General features: G+C 36.3%; 1 protein-coding gene across 1 annotated transcript; it reads right to left on the reverse strand.

Annotated features, from left to right (window-relative positions):
* Positions 1-4022: 4022 nt before the first annotated feature.
* LOC140010511 (uncharacterized) lies at positions 4023-6787 on the reverse strand. The gene is made up of 2 exons (XM_072057789.1): positions 6451-6787; positions 4023-5858 (listed from the first exon to the last, which is right to left on the reverse strand). The coding sequence occupies exon 2, from the start codon at positions 5071-5073 to the stop codon at positions 4033-4035; it is 1041 nt and encodes a 346-aa protein (XP_071913890.1). The 5' UTR covers positions 5074-5858; positions 6451-6787; the 3' UTR covers positions 4023-4032.
* Positions 6788-18830: the final 12043 nt, after the last annotated feature.

Here is an 18830-nt window from a genome sequence, read left to right on the forward strand (position 1 = left end):
GGTGGGGGCTGTTCTGTACATTGCCTTGAATAAGGGAGATGCTGGTCATTGAATCCGATTCTAAGATCACTCTTGGATATCCTAAAGCCCATGCCAGGTTCAGGCCATCGACCATTGCCATAATTCTGCAGCTACATTGCTTGCAATTCCTAGTTTAGCACAGAAACCACCATGCCATCTTCCTAGAGCATCCCGTAGAAGACCTCCAGCACCTGCAAGACCGGGTTGTTGGTTGAGTTTCCGTCAACATTCACTTTAATCCATTCCTCCGGTGGCTTGATCCAACTGATAAACAAAAGTTCCTTTTGTTGCGGATTGCTTTTGATGGACAAAGCTGCATGCGCTTGTTCAGCCTGTGCTGTCAGTTTTGTAGTCCTGACATGAAGCTTCTTGTCGTCTCCTTTGATGCAGAACTCATTTCTCCCATCCAAGCAAAATAAACTGATGGCCTGAAGCTTTCCAACTACAAGTTGTATTGCACTTTCAGTATTAAGTTCAGTATGTAACCCAATTTATGTAGTCAGTTCTCTAATTTGTTTGGAATAAACAATTAGAGGAAAATAATTTTTATGGATCCCTAATTTATTACTTGACATTGAAAAACAAATTCAGGATCACACTGGCCTCTGTTGAATGGATACTTATGTAGCTTTTTTAAGTTTGCAATACGCAAGGTATAACAACTACTGCTCTTATCTATTTGCAGCAATTACAATCAATACCAAATGATTAGGTAAACAAAACAGAATACTCTATGCTTACAAATGTACACCAATCAAAATTTCAGGCTATGGTTATAGACCAGTTAAGCTTTGTTGGTTTAATCTTTCTTCAAGAAGCTACAGCTGCTCCAACTTCATTGATGATGGACTGCAGGATGACAGAAGCAGGTTGAAATTTTCCTATTCCTTTCTCCTCAAATGTTATGGACAGAAGTGGCAAGAGACAATCTAGCTACTTGATCAACAAAGTTGATCTGCACATAATGAACACTAATTAACCCAGAAAGCCCAATATTCCAAGAATAGGCTCCTCTATATGCCACACTCAATTCTGCACTTCTCTCCAAACATTTGCAGCATAGTGGTGTGCAAAATACAGATGATTAATAGTTTTTGCCACCCGTTTAGACAGATATTGCAGCAGCACAAAAGAAACCTGAGAACCGATCATTAGCTCGTACTAGATTAGGGTTTAGACAACACAACTTCCAACCCTTTGCATTGCAGCTCACTAAAGACTTGCTTCTCAATAAAGGAACCAGAAGTACACCATAGCAACTCTGGGGAGTAAGAAATATGGAGTCACTTCAATAAGCAACCTTACTCAGAAGCCCTTTTCCAGTTTTCCTCCCAACAGGCCAAGCCAACTTGCCATCAACAAGCAATAGGTGATACTTATACCAGTTGAAGAACTCCCAAAGCTACAACAGTCTGAGGTGAAACCACTTCCAGCAAATAGCCTATAGGATGCGAGGAGTCATACCACAGGAAATTATTTTTTCGATTTTCCACAATGTATTTAATAAAGGGCAAATTACATTTTAGCCCCCTGTGGTTTTCGAAAAAACCACATAACCCCCCCATCGTTCAAAAAGCTATACATAAACCCCCTGTGGTTTGGGTTGAACTGGCAAATAGACGGAAAGCATCCACCGTAACGATTCGTGGGCAAAACGCGCCTGTTCTTCTGGTAGCAGTAGGAAACATACCCATATTACCCCTGACCAATTTGACGTACCCAATAAAGCCTAGATGGGTGCTCCTCATCTCTTTCCATCTTCCGAAATACTTTGTAGCTGACTTTGCACTGAATGTTGGTGAAGGAACCCAAGATAGAGAACGAAGGAAATCTGAATGTGAGTTCTAACATCAAGGTGCAGTCTTTTCCTTTTCCTGAAATATGACTTGAATGGATTATTAATTTTTTTTCAATAAACTATAGATGTCATGCTCAAGCAGTGCTGGTGGAAGTACTGAAGATCTAAGGTACCAATACCTATTTTGTTCATGTGGGAGAAAAGCAGCGGTAAAAATTGTTGAATCTGACAAACCTTCAAAAGGAAAGCTATATTTTGTTTGTGCGACAAGAAGTTGTGAATTTTTCTCATGGTGCAATCCAACAAGGAGAATAAGACAAAATTACACTAGTGATTTGAATGTTACAAGGAGAGACATATTTAGTGGAGAATCAAGTATTGATAGTTCAGAAGTGGAAGGCTTGCGCATGGATGGTGGTTTATATTTGAGGAAAATGAAAAACATTGAAGAAAGCTTAGGAGCCATGAAGATTTGCGTTGGTGCTTGTTTTGCTATATCTGTGCTATCATTTCTCATTTTGATGTTTAAGTGAAAATAATTCAGATGAATTGTGGCTCTAAAAGTGTTGTAAATCTGAACCTGTTGTGTTCAATGAATGAATGAATGAATCTGCTTTGGTAGTCAATTGATATAATAGGCAAACATGATTTCCAGTTGGTATGAACCTGCTTTGGTACTCACAGGCTGAACTTGGTACTCATCGAGACAGCATAGCCAAAAAGCACATACATGAGCTATCCAAAGTGGACATTTGCAATGGTTTAAAGCAAAAGAAAGTATCTCAATTAATTTAAGGGATAATTTCAGAAACCTCCCCTGAGAGTTGGACGGGTAACTAGTGTGTTAGAGAGTTGCCATAATCTCCTTAAACCCGCATGCGGGTTTAAAGAGTATTCGGATATTCTCATATGCACCTATGCAAATCGAACCAATCGGATATCTTATCCGTATCCCATTTTTTTAAATAAAAATCTTATAAATTTGAAAAATAAAATCAAATTTAGATGTATTAGGGTTTTAAAAATATTATATAAGTGATAAAATTTTATAAATTGTAAAAATAAAATCAAATTTAAATAATTAAATGTTATATTTGCATAAGAAATAATACAATAATCATAATAATGATAATACAATAATATTGGTGTAATAAAACTGCCATTAATTTAAATATTTACTTATAATGCCCAAAGAGCCTAATTACCAATTTTTTCTTCTCGCGCTCAAATATAACATTAACCCGCATGCGAGCTAACCTTGAAATAGAAAAAACACAGAATCCCGCTTGCGGGTTTCAGTGTTATTATGCAGGCGGGATTTTAACCTGCTTGCTTGTAAACATGTACCACATTGCTCTGAAATTATCCCTTAATTTAACTACCATTATAGCTATGCGGCAAGAGTTCAAGTATAGACAAATAAGGAGCAGTAAAGGTTCAGACTAAGTTCTAAAGCAAAAAAGCACACATCAAAAGCCAATTTCCAAGATGCCTCAAGCATGGAACCAAATTCTGAAGCATTGAGCCAAGCATTGAACAAAACAAAATAAGGTACATAAGTAGCTAATCATTAAGTCCAGCAGACACCAAGATTCAACAAAAAGTGTAGCAACAACATATTAACAGTAGACACCAAGATTCAACAGAAAGTGTAGCAACAACATATTAAAAAAAAGCATTTGCAGACAAATAACTTAATTGAATTACAAACACGTTTAGCCCTCTTAGTCCTCACATTCTAGAAACACGTTTAGCTTTCTTAGCCCTCAAATTTTCCAACACACTTGCAACTGTTGGTACAAGTTTTCTGACTCTAGTTGATCTTCTAGTATCCAAAATGGGTTCAACAGCAGAAGCAGTTCTTGTAGTATCCAAAACAGGTTCAACAGGTTCATCAGTTGGTCTTCTAGTGTCCAAAACAGGTTCAACAGGTTCATCAGTTGGTCTTCTAGTTTCAAAAACTGGTTTAGCAGCAGAAGTTTCACAAGGCTGCATAAATAGATAGGTTTAAGTCAGTTAAATGCAGTAATTGCAGTAATAACCATCATCATTAATAGTACCTGTGACACTGAACCCTGTTGTGAGACAGATCCAATACTTGTATTTCCAGCATTTACAACATCTTCACCTGCATTTCCAGCGTCACTAGCTCCAGCAGGCACCTATTTTAATGGTAACACATAAGGTAACAAATTAAGTACATATGACACTGATTACAAATTAACTACTACAATTGCACTGACTAATCCTTTTTGCCTATCAGATATGAATGTCCATGGAGCTCCATTTTCAGCACCAACTTCAATTTTCAACTCCATCAAAAACCATTTCCATGAGTCATATCTCTCGGCTTCCACTACAGCCATTGCAATGGGAAACATGTTATCATTGCCATCCCTACCCATAGCTGTCAAAAGTTGTCCACCAAATGGACTTTTTAAAAAGCAGTCATCTAATCCAATTATTCGTCGACAACCAGCTAGAAACCCATTCTTCATTGCACTTAAACTCCAGTACATTCTTTCAAATATCCCAACCTCGTTCTCATCCAGTCTAGTCACTTGCAGGACAATATGGCTACCAGGATTCCGGATCAACAAGGTAGCAGCATAATCTCTGATGACATTATACTGTCTTATATCATCCCCTTGTAGTGCCTCTCTTGCCAATCTTTTAGCTCTATAAGCCTGTCTCATGCTTATGTCCACCATAATCTCTCTCCTCACAGTCTTGACAAATCCTTCAATAGAAGAACTTGGTTCATCTCTGAACCTGTCTAAATATTTTTTGCTCAAATATCTTGCATTTGCATGATGATTGCTGTATTCTCTTCCACACACATGCACTCCCTTTATTGATTTGATCTGAAAGGTGCTTTCATTTTGAATTGGGCTTGCCCGTATTTTCCAAGAACAACCTTTTTTGCACATGGCAATAACTTTTGCTCTTTCATTTTTTTTGTACTTCATGGTGTAGCCTTCCCTGACATTCCATTCCACAAGTGCTTCTCTAAAGGCCCGTAAGTTCTTAAATTTATCCCCAACTTTCAACTCAAAATCTGACTTTCTGAATTCAACTGCAGCATTAAAATCTCGACAACTATTACCTTTCCCATTTCTTTCATCATCTCCCCACATAGTGTCAAGCAGTTCTTCATCATCAATAGCAAATTCATTCCACTCTTCATTAGTTTTAGAACTCTCCCCTTCTTCAAATTTGTTCTTAGAAGAGCCTGGTGTTTGCAGATCCTCCATTGTATATGTCTGGTTCGCTGTTGTTGGTTCTTCATCTGTGCCTTTTGCCTGCTGCTGATTTTCTATTTCATTAGCCTTTGCTCTGTTTGCAAAAATATCCTCATCTTCTGGTCCTTCTAATCCCTCTTTCAACCACTCAGGCTCTTCTAAACTATCAGATGTAGCATCACCGTACTCATCTTCATTTTCAGGCTGTTTTTCAACTTCATCTTGCTTTCTACAGCTTTTTCACCTTTTTCCTTTGCTGAATTAGACTCTGCTTTGCTGTGCTTTTTGTTTCCAGTTAGCTTGGTCTGTCTTCTCACTGACTTCTTGACTATCTGTTTCCCCTTTTTGTTTGCTAACTTTTTTGGGGTATCTTTATCAGATGCCACATTTTGTGCTCCACTATGTGGGGCATCAGTGGGGGCACTTTTACCATGACTTTTTACTCCAACTGAAGCAATTTCACTAGGCATTTCATCACGCAATTCAGCATATATGTTGATAACATCTACTCCTTCATGTGCAGTTAACATTAACTCTATTTCTTTATCTCCTTTAATTTCAGCTGCTCCAACATACAACCCACAATTTGGTATTTCAAAATATAGGTTCACATTCGAGGCATCACCATACCTACTATACAATTTACACAACATATCCCTGGACAATTTTCTTGTCTCACAATTTTTAAATATGGCTACATTGTTACCAGTATAGACAGTTTCTGGTTCCCATATGAATATACCACCGAAATGCAATTTTATAGTAATTCTTTTTGAAGTTGTCATTTTTTTCAAAGCCTGCATTAGAAATAGTGAAACACATGATAAGAAAAAAAACACAATCTGATTAAGAAAAGGACATTTAATAGATTACACACTTCAATGAAAACACATGATTACAAAAAAATACAATCTGATTAAGAAAAGGACATATTGCATATCGCATACTTCCATGGACCACATGACGGCCAATAAGCCGACAAGCAAAAATTATTCAATGTCCAAATTGTCAAAACTTTATCAGCAGCCAAATCACTCTATATTATTGAAAATCAAGCCACCCACATTTGACCCAAATCTGACACTAATCAACAAATCTCAAACTAACAAAGTCGTATTCTACCCATGTTTAGTTGAAATTCCGGTGATTTTAGAACTCCCGAATGCAATTTTCTTTACCCTAATCTTAATGCATAAATTCAATTCTAGTCGATAAAATACTCTATGCTTAAATATGATAATACAGATTGTCCCAAAGCAGCAAAATTTTAAATTAATCAACGCTTAAGCAAAATAATCACTGATTTATTAACTTTCCAATGCCCGCTAGTTTCTGTTCAAAAACCATGCAAGTGCATCTTATATGCTAAAATGATGTCAAAAAACTTACCAGATGCAACAACAGCTTTCGTGATGCTCTTTCACAGCTACTTTTTGGTCTTCAATGGTAGATCTTTGTGGGTTAAATTTCTCTCCTTCATTCGGTGGTCATGTTTTTCTCTCCTTTTCTCACGACAAAGACAGAACAAGGAAGAATCTGACTCATCTGCTTCCTTTTTGTATTTATATTAGGGTAATTTGGACATTTTGCCCACGAATCGTTACGGTGGGTGCTTTCCGTCTATTTGCCAGTTCAACCCAAACCACAGGGGGTTTATGTATAGCTTTTTGAACGATGGGGGGGTTATGTGGTTTTTGCGAAAACCACAAGGGGCTAAAATGTAATTTGCCCTTTAATAAATGGTTTTGTCAAGCCTTTGCATTCAAAAATTTTCCTCCAGCACCAAGCAGTATCTTTTAGCATTTCCGGCTTCCAAATAGATTGCCCTTAATCTTATGCAAACGAAACCATCTAATCCACAGTGTATTTATTTAAAATGAAGGGCCAAAGACGTTATACAATGCAAATTTAGACATCTGTTCCACACATAGACCGTCGAAGTTCCAATCCATCTTCCTCTTTTGGTATAAGATATCCAACCACGAGACAATGTGAAAATAATACAAAATGTAGCAAATTTCAGTCTGGTGTGTGCAGCCTATGGAAGTATAAGGAAAGAACAAGAATAGAGGTGAATACTACATGGAACTAAATTTATCAATTGCAGCCTTCTACCATAGGTTAATCTTTTATTTGCCCACCCTTTGATCCTAGTTGCGAATTTCTCAATAATAACCTTACATTCTACTCCTCTAAGTGTAGATCAGAGAAGAGGAACATCCAAATATGTGAGAGGAAGATATCCTCTTTTCATTTTTAGATAAGAGCAGAAAGCTAAGCACCATCCCTCATAAACACCTGCCATAAAGACCTCACATTTTTGCTAATTTGGCTCAAGATTGAGAAGCACTTCAAAACTGCGTAGCATCTGTTTTATAACGTTCATGGACTTATCACTGGCAGCAGCTGAGATAAACAGATCATCTCTAAAACATATATTATCACATTTAGGGTGAAAATCAAAACCTTGTTCCTCAATTTTGAAATCCAGCAAAGCAGCAATATTGGGAGTTCGAAGGCTTGAACTTTTGATGTTTCAATACCCGAAACAACAGCCTATCAGTTTTGGACGAGAAATCAGCTTACCTTATTCATGTACTTCTCAACCACCGAAGGAAGGTCAGTGTGCGGTTTATAATTGCCAAAAAATGTTCCCTTGTGTGTCTTCTCATTCAGGACATTGATTGGATGAGTTCTGAATGCGTCATCCTTATTTGGTACTCCAACAAGTACAGCAGCACCCCATCCCATCCCTGCAAGGTCGTAGGATTCACTATAGCCAGACTTTAGAATTACTAATTATTGTCTTCTTGAAATATCAAACTAGCAAGACATTGCAATTCTTCTTGATTTCCCATCATTAGGCATCGCTCCTCTATAAAACTAGGAGCTGTTGGTCTTGCTGTAAGAATCTGTTCTGCATATGAATTTTATACGAAGTACTATTGCACCATGGCTGCTGCTCCCCAGAAATTTCATGCTATTGCTTGTCTACTTGTCTATCGACACTGATAGAGGAGAGAGGCTTAATGATGGGAAATCAAGATTTTCAATAAACGGGAAACTAATTTATCACTTTGTTGGTTCCACTTTCAGTGAATACACTGTGGTACATGTTGGCTGTGTTGCAAAGATCAACCCTGAAGCTTCCCAGAAGTAAATATCAGTATGGCAAAGGGAAGTGAAGAGGATCTTCAGGCGAACTTCCATTGCCTGGGGTGGTGCAACCTCCACTTCCTCAATTACCAGACTACCAGTGGCTTCCCTGGTCCCCATGCCACAGCAGCTGCAAATTGCAACAACAAAATTAGGCAAAAATATTTTAAAAAACCAATCAGTAGATGTAAACCAAACAATTGTTCACAACTCAATCAAGTTGGTTAAGGCATGTTAAGATTACTTTCCGCATTCATTAGCTAACAAAATATCGCAGTTTTATGGTGTTCGATTTTTTACTCAGCTAAAACAGAGGAAGGAAATGATTTGAAAGGGAAGTACCTTTGCAGCGTATCACTTGACCTTCAGTACTGGAGCAAGTAGACATCTTGAATATTCTGAAAACTTTCCTTGTGACCAAATTGAAACTTAGGCAGATGGTTTTGTTGTGGACAAAGAGTCGTTGAAGGTGAATAGATATAGCAGTAGTAATCATGGTTCAAAGTCGCGGTCGCGGCCTGGAACGTTCCACATCGGTCTCGGCATATCGGTCACGGTCTCGGTGAGACGCAAATTTTAAAGCATTTAATATTCTAAAAACTGTTAATAATATAAAAAAAAGTATGCTAAACAAAAATAATAAAAAATAACAAAAGAAAATTTGTAAAATGTACTATTTTTATACATATTACACACGATAAGTACTTTTAATTATTTAAAACAATGGCATCACAAATAAAATCAAAATAACATAGACCATAATTTTAAAACTAATAATTGCAAAAGTAATATCAACCATTAACAATACAAACTAAAGATTTATTTATAGCATAAAGTTGAAATATTTTGATCAATCTCCTGCCAAAAATAAAAAGAAATCATATTACATAAAAGGTAAATAAGTAAAAAGATATACTAGTACTTTATATTTTCGTACCTGTTAATACCAAGTAGAATGACGATGTGGTTCAAAATCATCCTCATTTGTCGATGAATGGAAAAACAGATGTGGAAGTGGCAAAGGACTTTGAGTAGGTAGTGTATACGAGTTATCTGGTGTATTTACTGGATGTGAGGATTGACTAGATGTTCCATAATCATTGGACGGAACAAGTCCTGGATTGGAGATGATTTGCTGATGGTAGTATCCAAACCCTCGATAGTTAACACTATCGCTGGTACCATATGATGCAGTAGAATCATGACCATAAAATCCAATGTTATTGGAATCAAAAGAAGAACCATCATGAGACTTATCTATTTCTTTTTCATAGTATCCACTACCATGAATGCTAGTAGACCTTTCAACCTGTCCAGATCTGTCAAATGGCCGATATCCACTGTAATAGTCAGGAGTGATTCCATATGATTGGTCATAGCCATATGCCAATTGACTAGAACCACGGTTTTGACTAGATTCATGCTCATAAGTTGGGTGTATACCCAAATTTTGCATCTGATCATTGACTCCTCTATATCTTTGTGACCCTGAATGGTGAGAGAAAGTATCCTCACTTGAAAATTGAGTTAAATCATTGAGGAATTGACGTTGTGCTTCTATACCAGGACGATAGCCATGATCAGTATCTTGAGTGGCATAATAATTATCTTGTCCTTGAGCCCATGACATACCTCCTGCTTGTTGGCTATCTTGATTGTAACCACTATGCCTGAAAGAATTGTTCCCTTCATCTCCATTGTCACCATTGTCATCATCATCATTACTGCTGTCACTTTTATTTGAAGATGATGGAACAGTCTGCTTACTGGTTTGTTTAGTCTTACCTTTTTGTTTCCTACTTGAGGATTCAGCAAGACCTTTCTTATTTCTTTTGGTAATATATTGGGACAATGTATCACCAAAACCATCGTTGTCATGTTCTTGATATTCACTACTTTCTGATTCAGTTTGATGAATGCCCTTATCCAACCAATCCAGATTATCTTCAGGCAGTATGGGTTGTTCATTTTCTCTTATCCAATCATCCAATATATCATCTTGGTGAAAAATATGATTCAAGTCAATTGGGTTGTAGAAATCATCAGTATCTCTTTGATGCATCAAATTTTTCACCTTCAATCGCATATTGTAATGCACAAAACTAATTTATGCAATTTTTTAACTGCCAAACGGTTGCGTAGTTTTGTATGAATTAATGACCATGTACTCCAATTTCGCTCACAACCAGAGGATGTGCAAGTTTGACTCAATATTTTCACTGCAATATTCCTTAAATTTGGCGCATCTTCACCGTAGTTAAGCCACCATTCAGCTAAACAAACAAAGTAATAATAACATTCATTTATTATTATTATTTTAATTTTATAAAAATATTAATTGGATGTTTATGTAAGTATGAATTAAGTTGAAACCTGGTAAAGATTTTGGTAATGCTCTTGCTGCAATAGCACTTCCAAAGCCTCCCTTTTTGTCTGCAAAAATTTTGATCTACAAAAATAATGTATACACAAGTGTTAAAATTTTAAAATTTGTTGATTCATATAAATAAATAAAATAATCAAAAGAATACCTCATTTATTGAATCAACTTGTGCATCTAAATTTGGCTCCAACTTTGCAATGACGTTCTTTAACCCTCTTCGAACTTCATCCAGATTAAACTCACAAGTTCCAGAATATTGAAGGATCGGGTTCAAAAAATATGCTAAATACAATAAAATAACAAAATTAGAAAATAAATAAATAAATAAATAAATATTACATATTTAAATTGGATGTAATATTTTAAATTACCTGCCGCATGTAAATCCCGATGAAGTTGATTGTACCATCTATTATCAATCACTTCCCAAATTGTTTTCCAAGATTTCACCGACTTTTGAATAGCCATTTTTGCTCTATCCATTGCCTCATAAATAATTGGCAATGTTGGCTTATTATCTTGATCAATAGTTTTTAAAACTTTGACCAGAGGCTCCATTATTGCACACACATTTCTAACTTTTTTCCAAAACTTCTCTGACAATATCAACTCAGCTACTTTAATAGCTTCTGCTTTTCTCTTGGTAGTGTTATTAAACTCTGCCCATTCATCTGAGGTGCACATTCTTTTCAGTTCTGTACAATGCCGAAGAAGACTTTCCATAGAAATGAATTCAGTTGCAAATCTAGTGATACCTGGACGTAGCAGTTCCCTTTTTTTTGTATATGTCTTCATCAGATTCACTACTTTGTCACTGTTATATATGAAACTTGTTATCTTCTTCCCCTGAGCAATAGTTTCTTTTACATTATCCATTTTGCCAATATCCTCCAACATCAAATCTATACAATGCGCAGCGCAAGGTGACCAGAAAAGATTTTTTCTTTTTTTCATCAACAGTTGTCCAGCAGCTTTCATACTAGATTCACTATCTGTCACAACTTGCACAACATTTTTTTCCCCCACAACCTCTACTACCTCATCCATTAACTTGAAAATATATTCAGCAGTTTTCTTAATATTGATACAATCAACTGAACTATGGTATATCATGTGCCTATCACAGTATACCATAAAATTTATTATTGGATGTTTTGTACGAGTGCTCCACCCATCACACATAAGTGTACAACCAAAAGTTGAAAATTTATTATAAATATCTCCAAGATATTTCTCAAGCTCTTCAAATTCTTCATCTAAATATTCATTTCCAATTTGATAAGCTGAAGGGCCTTTAATACCAGAACCAGCTTTGGCAATTTCATCAATCATCGATTGATAATAAGGATTGTCAGCTGCATGAAATGGTATAGCATTGAAATGAAAAAACTTTGAAACTGCCTTACCAACTCTTTTTATATTTTCCTTCGCAAACATTGATTTGACTGATTTTTGTTTCGAAGGAAACATATGTGAGTCAATTCCTCTGCTTGTCATTTCATCTGCTTGTCTGACACTGAAATTACGTGACAATCCTCTTTTATTTTCGGAAGTCGTTGGGTTTGAAGTGCCAACATCCATATTCCCTAAAATTCACAATATTTAACAAATAAAAAATGAATGACTAAATTGCAAATTTATGTAATTATATTTAATAAAATAGTATCAAATTTGTTATAATATTTTAGTTTACAAATCATACCTGACATAAACATAGAAGGTCGACTCCCAGATACCGAATGCCTTCGTTGTTCGTCTAAAAATTGCAAGTATTGGCTCTCTCTAATTGCTTGCTTCATTTGTTTTTTTTCCAACGCCATCCGACTTTCTTCATCAATTTCAAAAAAGACTTCGTCCTCCTCGTCGCCAACCATGTTGAAATTACCATGCATACTTTCTTGTTGGAAAGAATTCAATATTTCTTCTTTTTTCTGTTTTATTGTAGCTCTTTGAATCTTACCAATCTTTAGATGCATTTTCATTAAATCTCTAACTTCACTTGAGGCCCTTGGACAAGGCTCAACTTGTCCTATGACATGACCGACATGTTCTTTCAACCTTGTAATGCCACCATGCATTATTTTTCCACAATAATTGCATCTCACAATTTTTCTATTCCCTCCCACGGGTTTACCATGTTCCCAACCAATATCCTTGCTCGTCATTGTAACTATTACACATATCAATATAAATGGTTAATACATCACAAAATAATTAAAGATATATGAAAAAAATACAACAAGCAGTTTCTAACATTTTGTAATTATAATAATTTATTTCTATTATATTAGTAAGTTAAACATCTAATCTATAATGTAAACCTGCAACAATGATCATTTTTTCATTTATTATAAGAACTTCGGCATTTTGTTTGTTGATGGGTGATTAACTTAAACATATAATTTAGCTCTCCATCTTCCTATAGTTTTTAGTTCATGATCATGATCACCAGGATGATTATGTATTATAATAAGTTGGAAGATAATACTAAATGTCCCTCTCTATTAGCACAAAAATATACACGTACAGTGGAAGCAATTCTCATATCTCTCCAATTTCTTTGTTAACCATCGTCATATATATATATATAAGCAGATTGAAACAACTGTCAAAAGAAAGATCATAAGCAGCATTACCAAGCCACAGCTTCACAGGGCAAGAAGGCAAACAATTAGTTTAAGTTAAGTGGGTCGACATTTTCGAAATTTTCTTATTTTACCACTGCAGAATTCAATGAACTACACTGGCTACAACCTCGTACATGTTAATTATCGAGATTTCGAGCTTAATGAAGCTCCAAAATCCAGAACAATATCGAAAAGTTTCAGCACTGCATCGATTTCCCAAATCACATGCATGTTCGTTCAAAAGCCGAAGAAGCATCTACTATATATACTTTTCTTTTCCCTTCTCTTCAACTTATAATTTTCTGGATTGGGATTTTGGGTTACTTATAGCTGCTGCCTATTCTTGGAGTCTTGGGTCTTATGTGAAAGAGGAGGGATTTCCTTTTTCTTTTTTATTTTTATTTTTTATAATCTTTCTATAGCATCAAATTTTTCTTTGTTTTTTTCCAGCGGGCCGCAGGGTAATTAATTGCCAATTACCTACTGCAATTTATTTGTCAGCCTCATTTCTTCTAGATAACCAAACTGCACCGTCATTAACTCTCGATATCAATCAATGACGACGAATTGGACTGAGTAAAAACCTACTCAGTCAGGCCGATTGCAGGCCAAATAACAAAGGATTTCTATTCCGCATGCATTGGGCGCCATGCCATGCTTAATCAATCAATGCTGCTGCTTTCTTAACCTTATACCTTGATATCTATGCTCTTCTCTTTCAAGTCCTCACCTTAATATATACATACATACATATAACTAGACATGATTTTTCACTCACTTTGCTACCTAGTCGTCCAAGAATTACAAAAGTTTTTGTTTTATACATAAGGATTACTAAATTTATAGAGGAAAAATTATTCTTGGAAAAAAGAATAATTTAGTAAGCATAGCAATGGATTAGTAAGCAAAGTACAAATCCAACCTCCAAGATTGCTAACCATTAAAAAGCCGGAAAAAAGACAAGAAATTTACTCACGCTTTGGAGTCACTTGTGAATCAACCTGGTAATTTCCACCTGGGGATACCTATCAGCAGGAGGGAAGAGCAGGACGGCCAGCTATTCAACAATCTGTATATTCATATCATAAGTGAAACGACTGTCTTGGAAACCTACAGTTGGCCCTTGTAATGGATCAGTTTCTTTTAATAACTCTAATGTCTTAGAGCACCTTACAAGCAGAATATCTGAAGGTACAATAAGAAAATCAATTACCTGCTGAAGCTTGACAAGGCAAGGGAGAACAAGGCAAAAAGGACATGAATCACAACCATCTGGGTTATCTCTGTGAAGGTATGGCCAAATGACTCCATTGGGCACTATCTTTTTGCAACATTCTACTTTGTTTCAGAGGGCGGAATTCCAAAGCTCGGCAAGAAGACAGAGTTAATCGGCAAGAAGACAGAGTTTACCATGAAGAAGAATTGAAGGAAACGGAAGGGATTACTACGTTCTGCAACACTACTAGTCCAATAATTTAGTAAAGTGAACGTGGACCCTTCAAAGTATAGTGAAAGTACTGCCTTCACTTTAACGTGGAAAAGAAAACATTTCCTTTCACGTGATAGTACTGTGTCCCTTTTGCTTTTTTTCTATAGATTTTTTGTTAAATTCACCTTGACTCGGGATGACTCGGGGTGACTCGACCGTGACAACCCGTCGCGGTGACGTCTCGGCCGATTTCTCGGCGAGACGAGTATCTCGGTCTCGAATCGTCGCGGTATCGTCTCGGCCTAGGCCGAGACGGTTACGACTCGGCCGAGACGTCTCGGTCTCGGCCGAGTCTTCGAACCATGGTAGTAATACAAGTTAAATGCAATAGGCTTCATTTTTTTTCCCTCTTGGCTTCAGAAGAAAACCAGGATTGCTTCTGCAGTATTGGGAAGCAAAGAGACAGCTGCAAACAGATGTTGCCTTGGTTTACAATATCCGGTTTCTCACTTTTTCCTTAAACCATCCAAAAAAAAAAGAACAAAAAAAATTTAGTAGTTGACTGAAAAAACAATCTTTTGGAGACCAATTAGGAAAAACTTGAGGTTTGGCATACAGTTTATCCAATTAGGAAAAAGAAACCATGAAAACGATGTAGAGTCCAAATCCTTTATTAAAAACTATAAAAAGTTAGAGAAAAAAAGCAAGCTGTTTTAGAGAAAAAAAACCACGGTCTCGAGTTGTTATATTTTATTACTGGTATCAATAAATAATTATTGGTTGATTTGACCAGAAATGAAGATGCTAAATCCATGGTTTTAGGAAATGGGAAACCAGATTTGATCAGTTGGTTTAGTTTTGCAAATCCAAGTTCCTAGGAGTCTTTTCTGTGGCAAAGGAAAAAAAATGGAAAAGAAGTAACTAACATTTGTCTATTTGCTCTTTATCAACTGTATCTGATTGGTTTAGTTTTGCAAACCCAACTTCCTATTTGCGGCGACCCTTTAGGTAAAAACACCCTTCAACTAACACCACTTTTATGATAATTTTTGGTTTTAACATTATTTCGAGAAATTCGCCGCACTGGCTGTGCATAGCATAGCCCACCCCTATTAGTACTACTAGAAAGTAGACAAATTTTTTTTTACGGCAATGATAACATTTTTATAATATAATCTATCATAATCTATATGGAGGGAGTATAAAGAGACTGTGTATAAGAAGTTAGAAAGAATAAGAATCTGACTAGATCAAAAGGGTACTTTGACACCTCATTTGAATTTTTTTCACTGCAAGTAGGGTTCGAACCTCCGACTTACGGTCCAAAAAGAGACTTATAATTCCTTTCTTTTCACTACAGACCATCTTTTTTTTTTTTTTTTTTTTTTTTTTGAGGAGGAGAAAGTAGTCTTGATGACGGCATCAAAATTCAACGCCCCTTCCATTTCATTTCCACCCTACTTCCATGCTAGTACTGCATGCTGCCCCGTTGTTATCTTTCTATATAAAGCCCTCGCACCTTTTCTACCTAAATGGCTCCTACTATCTAATTCAACCATTTCTTAGCATCAGTTTAGTATATTGCTGCCTACATCCCTTCCCAATCACCCCCCTCCCCCCCCCCCCCCCCCCCCGGGAACAAGAAAAAAAGGAAAAAAACTTCCATTTCCAACATTTATTTGGGCTGTTGATCAGATCCACCCATCGCCACTGACTTGACTCTTTCCTTCATCAACTATGGCTGAGAAGGTAAGCCAATTCTCTTGCTAGCTTTCCCAACCATCCCTCAAATGTTCGTGATATATTGTTTTGCATCTTTTTTTTTCCTCTTTTAGTGTTTGCTTAATCTGAAAATTTTAATTGCAAGTCTATGACAGCACATACAACGTGAGATATGCTTGCTTCTCTTTATATCAAGATCTCTACCCACATCTCCCAGCGTAAACCATATAATTCTGCATTTATATATATATATATATATATACACATATATGGATCGAGTTTGACTATTTTGCTTCGATAATATATATGCAACCATACAGGTGACTACAATGAGACTCAAGGTTGATCTTCAATGCCCCAGCTGCTACAAGAAGGTCAAGAAAATCCTCTGCAAATTTCCTCGTGAGTCTCTTATAATTATCAATTCTATCTCTTATGTTTTCAATACCAGTATACGAGTAGTAGTTCTTCTTTAGAGCAAGTACAGTTGGATGGACGACATCCACCGTTCCACCGACTATGTACATGGCTAGGCATGTGCGCCACCATGAGCTACAATTTTTTTTTATTCCATATTTTCCCCCCCTTCTCCATGATTATTATTAGCCGAGTTGAACAACAAAAGTTGGGTAGTGTGGCTTATGAAACTACTAGTGATCAGTTAGTGGCTTTAATTTGTATGGACAAGAATTTGAGTTTTTCTTTTTTTTTTTTTTGTTGGGGGTGATGCTCAATTTTTTGGACAAGAGAAATCCAAGACCAGGTATATGATGAGAAGCAAAATCTGGTGACCATCACCGTCGTGTGCTGTAGCCCCGAGAAAATCCGCGACAAATTATATTGCAAGGGTGGCAAAGTCATTAAGTGCATTGAGATCGTAGTTGCGCCACCACCACCACCATCAAAGGCCAAGCCGCCACCACCACGACCGTGCTCGCACCCGCCAATTCCAGTGGTGATCTGCTGTGTCCTATGTTCGGAACGGTACGGAGGGGGACCATGCCGCTGCAGGAACTGGCCGCCTGTGCCCCCGCACGCGTGCGGGTGCGGATCCCGGTGTAGTCATTGTGATTATTTCAGTGAGCAGATCACCGGCGACTGTACGATTATGTGAGAGGAGAGGAGAGGAGAATTTGATATGGGGTATGATATGCTATGAAAAGCATCCAAATTAATCAATTAATTTTGTTTGGTGGGCGGTACATGCATATGCATTGAAGCAAAATTAGTACTAGTATTGTGTAGTTAGGGCCTTAGGCCCTCATGGGACCTATAATATAAAAGGAAGCAGAAAATAAAGTTACTGTGTATGCGATTATGGAGTATATATATATATAGACGTACGTGTGGGGATTTATTCAAGTTGGAAGTCACTTAGAATAAGCTTTTGTATGTACCTGATGAATAAGTTTTCTTAAGTGTCAAGTACACTTTTGTAAAGATGTTTGAGCTGTTGTCCAAATATTATCAATTAAAATTTTCTATCATTTTGAAAAAGAAAAAAATATCATTATTTATAATAATAATAATAGTAATGATATCATTAAAAGTGCATGTACTCTCTTCTTCTTCTTCTTCTTTATTGTTATTATTTTTTTGGATTTCATTTTCTTGCTTTGCTCTATAGTAGTAGTAGTAATAGTGGTAGTAAATTAATGTGCTAGTGTAGAGGTTCTGGATACACATCTTCTTTCCTGTTTCTTCATTTCTTAAATCTCTCCATTCTTTGTTAGAAATAAAATTTAAAATAAATAAATAAATACATATATATATATATATATATATATATATATATATATAAAGGATTAATTTGTCATATATTGACAGTGTATATACTATCAGTATTGGATTAATGATAACTATGCAAAAGTTGAATTTTACATATGTCATAAATTTAGCAATGATAGTGTATACACCGTCAATGTAAAAAAGATTTACTCTAAAAAAAAATAGCAATGTGCTAGGGTAGCTGGAAGGAATGCAGAAAGGAGGTAGTAGTACTTAACAGTGGGGTAAAAGTAAAAATAACGCATATGAATTTGCATGCCATCTCAAATGCTCGCATGCAATAATAAATGTCATAAGTTTAGTCAACAAAAGAACAACCAACGTTAGTTTGCTCATCAATTCATGAATTCATCAGCTAACAACCTTCCAGGACACCATGGCACGGCAGTAAATGGAGTATATATATATAGTAGCAAGACAAGACAAAGACAGACTCACTCACAGTAACCTATTTTAGTTAGATTCATTAATTAATTTCGGGTTGGTTTGGCTGTCTTTGTCTTCACTCTTCTGTAATAAATTGTCACTCAGCGCCGGTGTCGTCCTGTTGGATTGTTACAAAATAATTGCGACGTGGTGGAGTCACTAATTCATTGTTCTTCCAATTCCAAATCCTTTCTTTCACTGGATCCTTTCATTGTGGTCTGAACTCTGAAGTAGTAGT

This window comes from Coffea arabica, chromosome 7c, assembly GCF_036785885.1.
Source record: "Coffea arabica cultivar ET-39 chromosome 7c, Coffea Arabica ET-39 HiFi, whole genome shotgun sequence".
Taxonomy (NCBI): domain Eukaryota; kingdom Viridiplantae; phylum Streptophyta; class Magnoliopsida; order Gentianales; family Rubiaceae; genus Coffea; species Coffea arabica.

What these genes read in the sequence shown, in the direction of transcription:
- LOC140010511 (XM_072057789.1), bottom strand. Translation starts at nt 5,073, where the DNA reads ATGGAGGATCTGCAAACACCAGGCTCTTCTAAGAACAAATTTGAAGAA.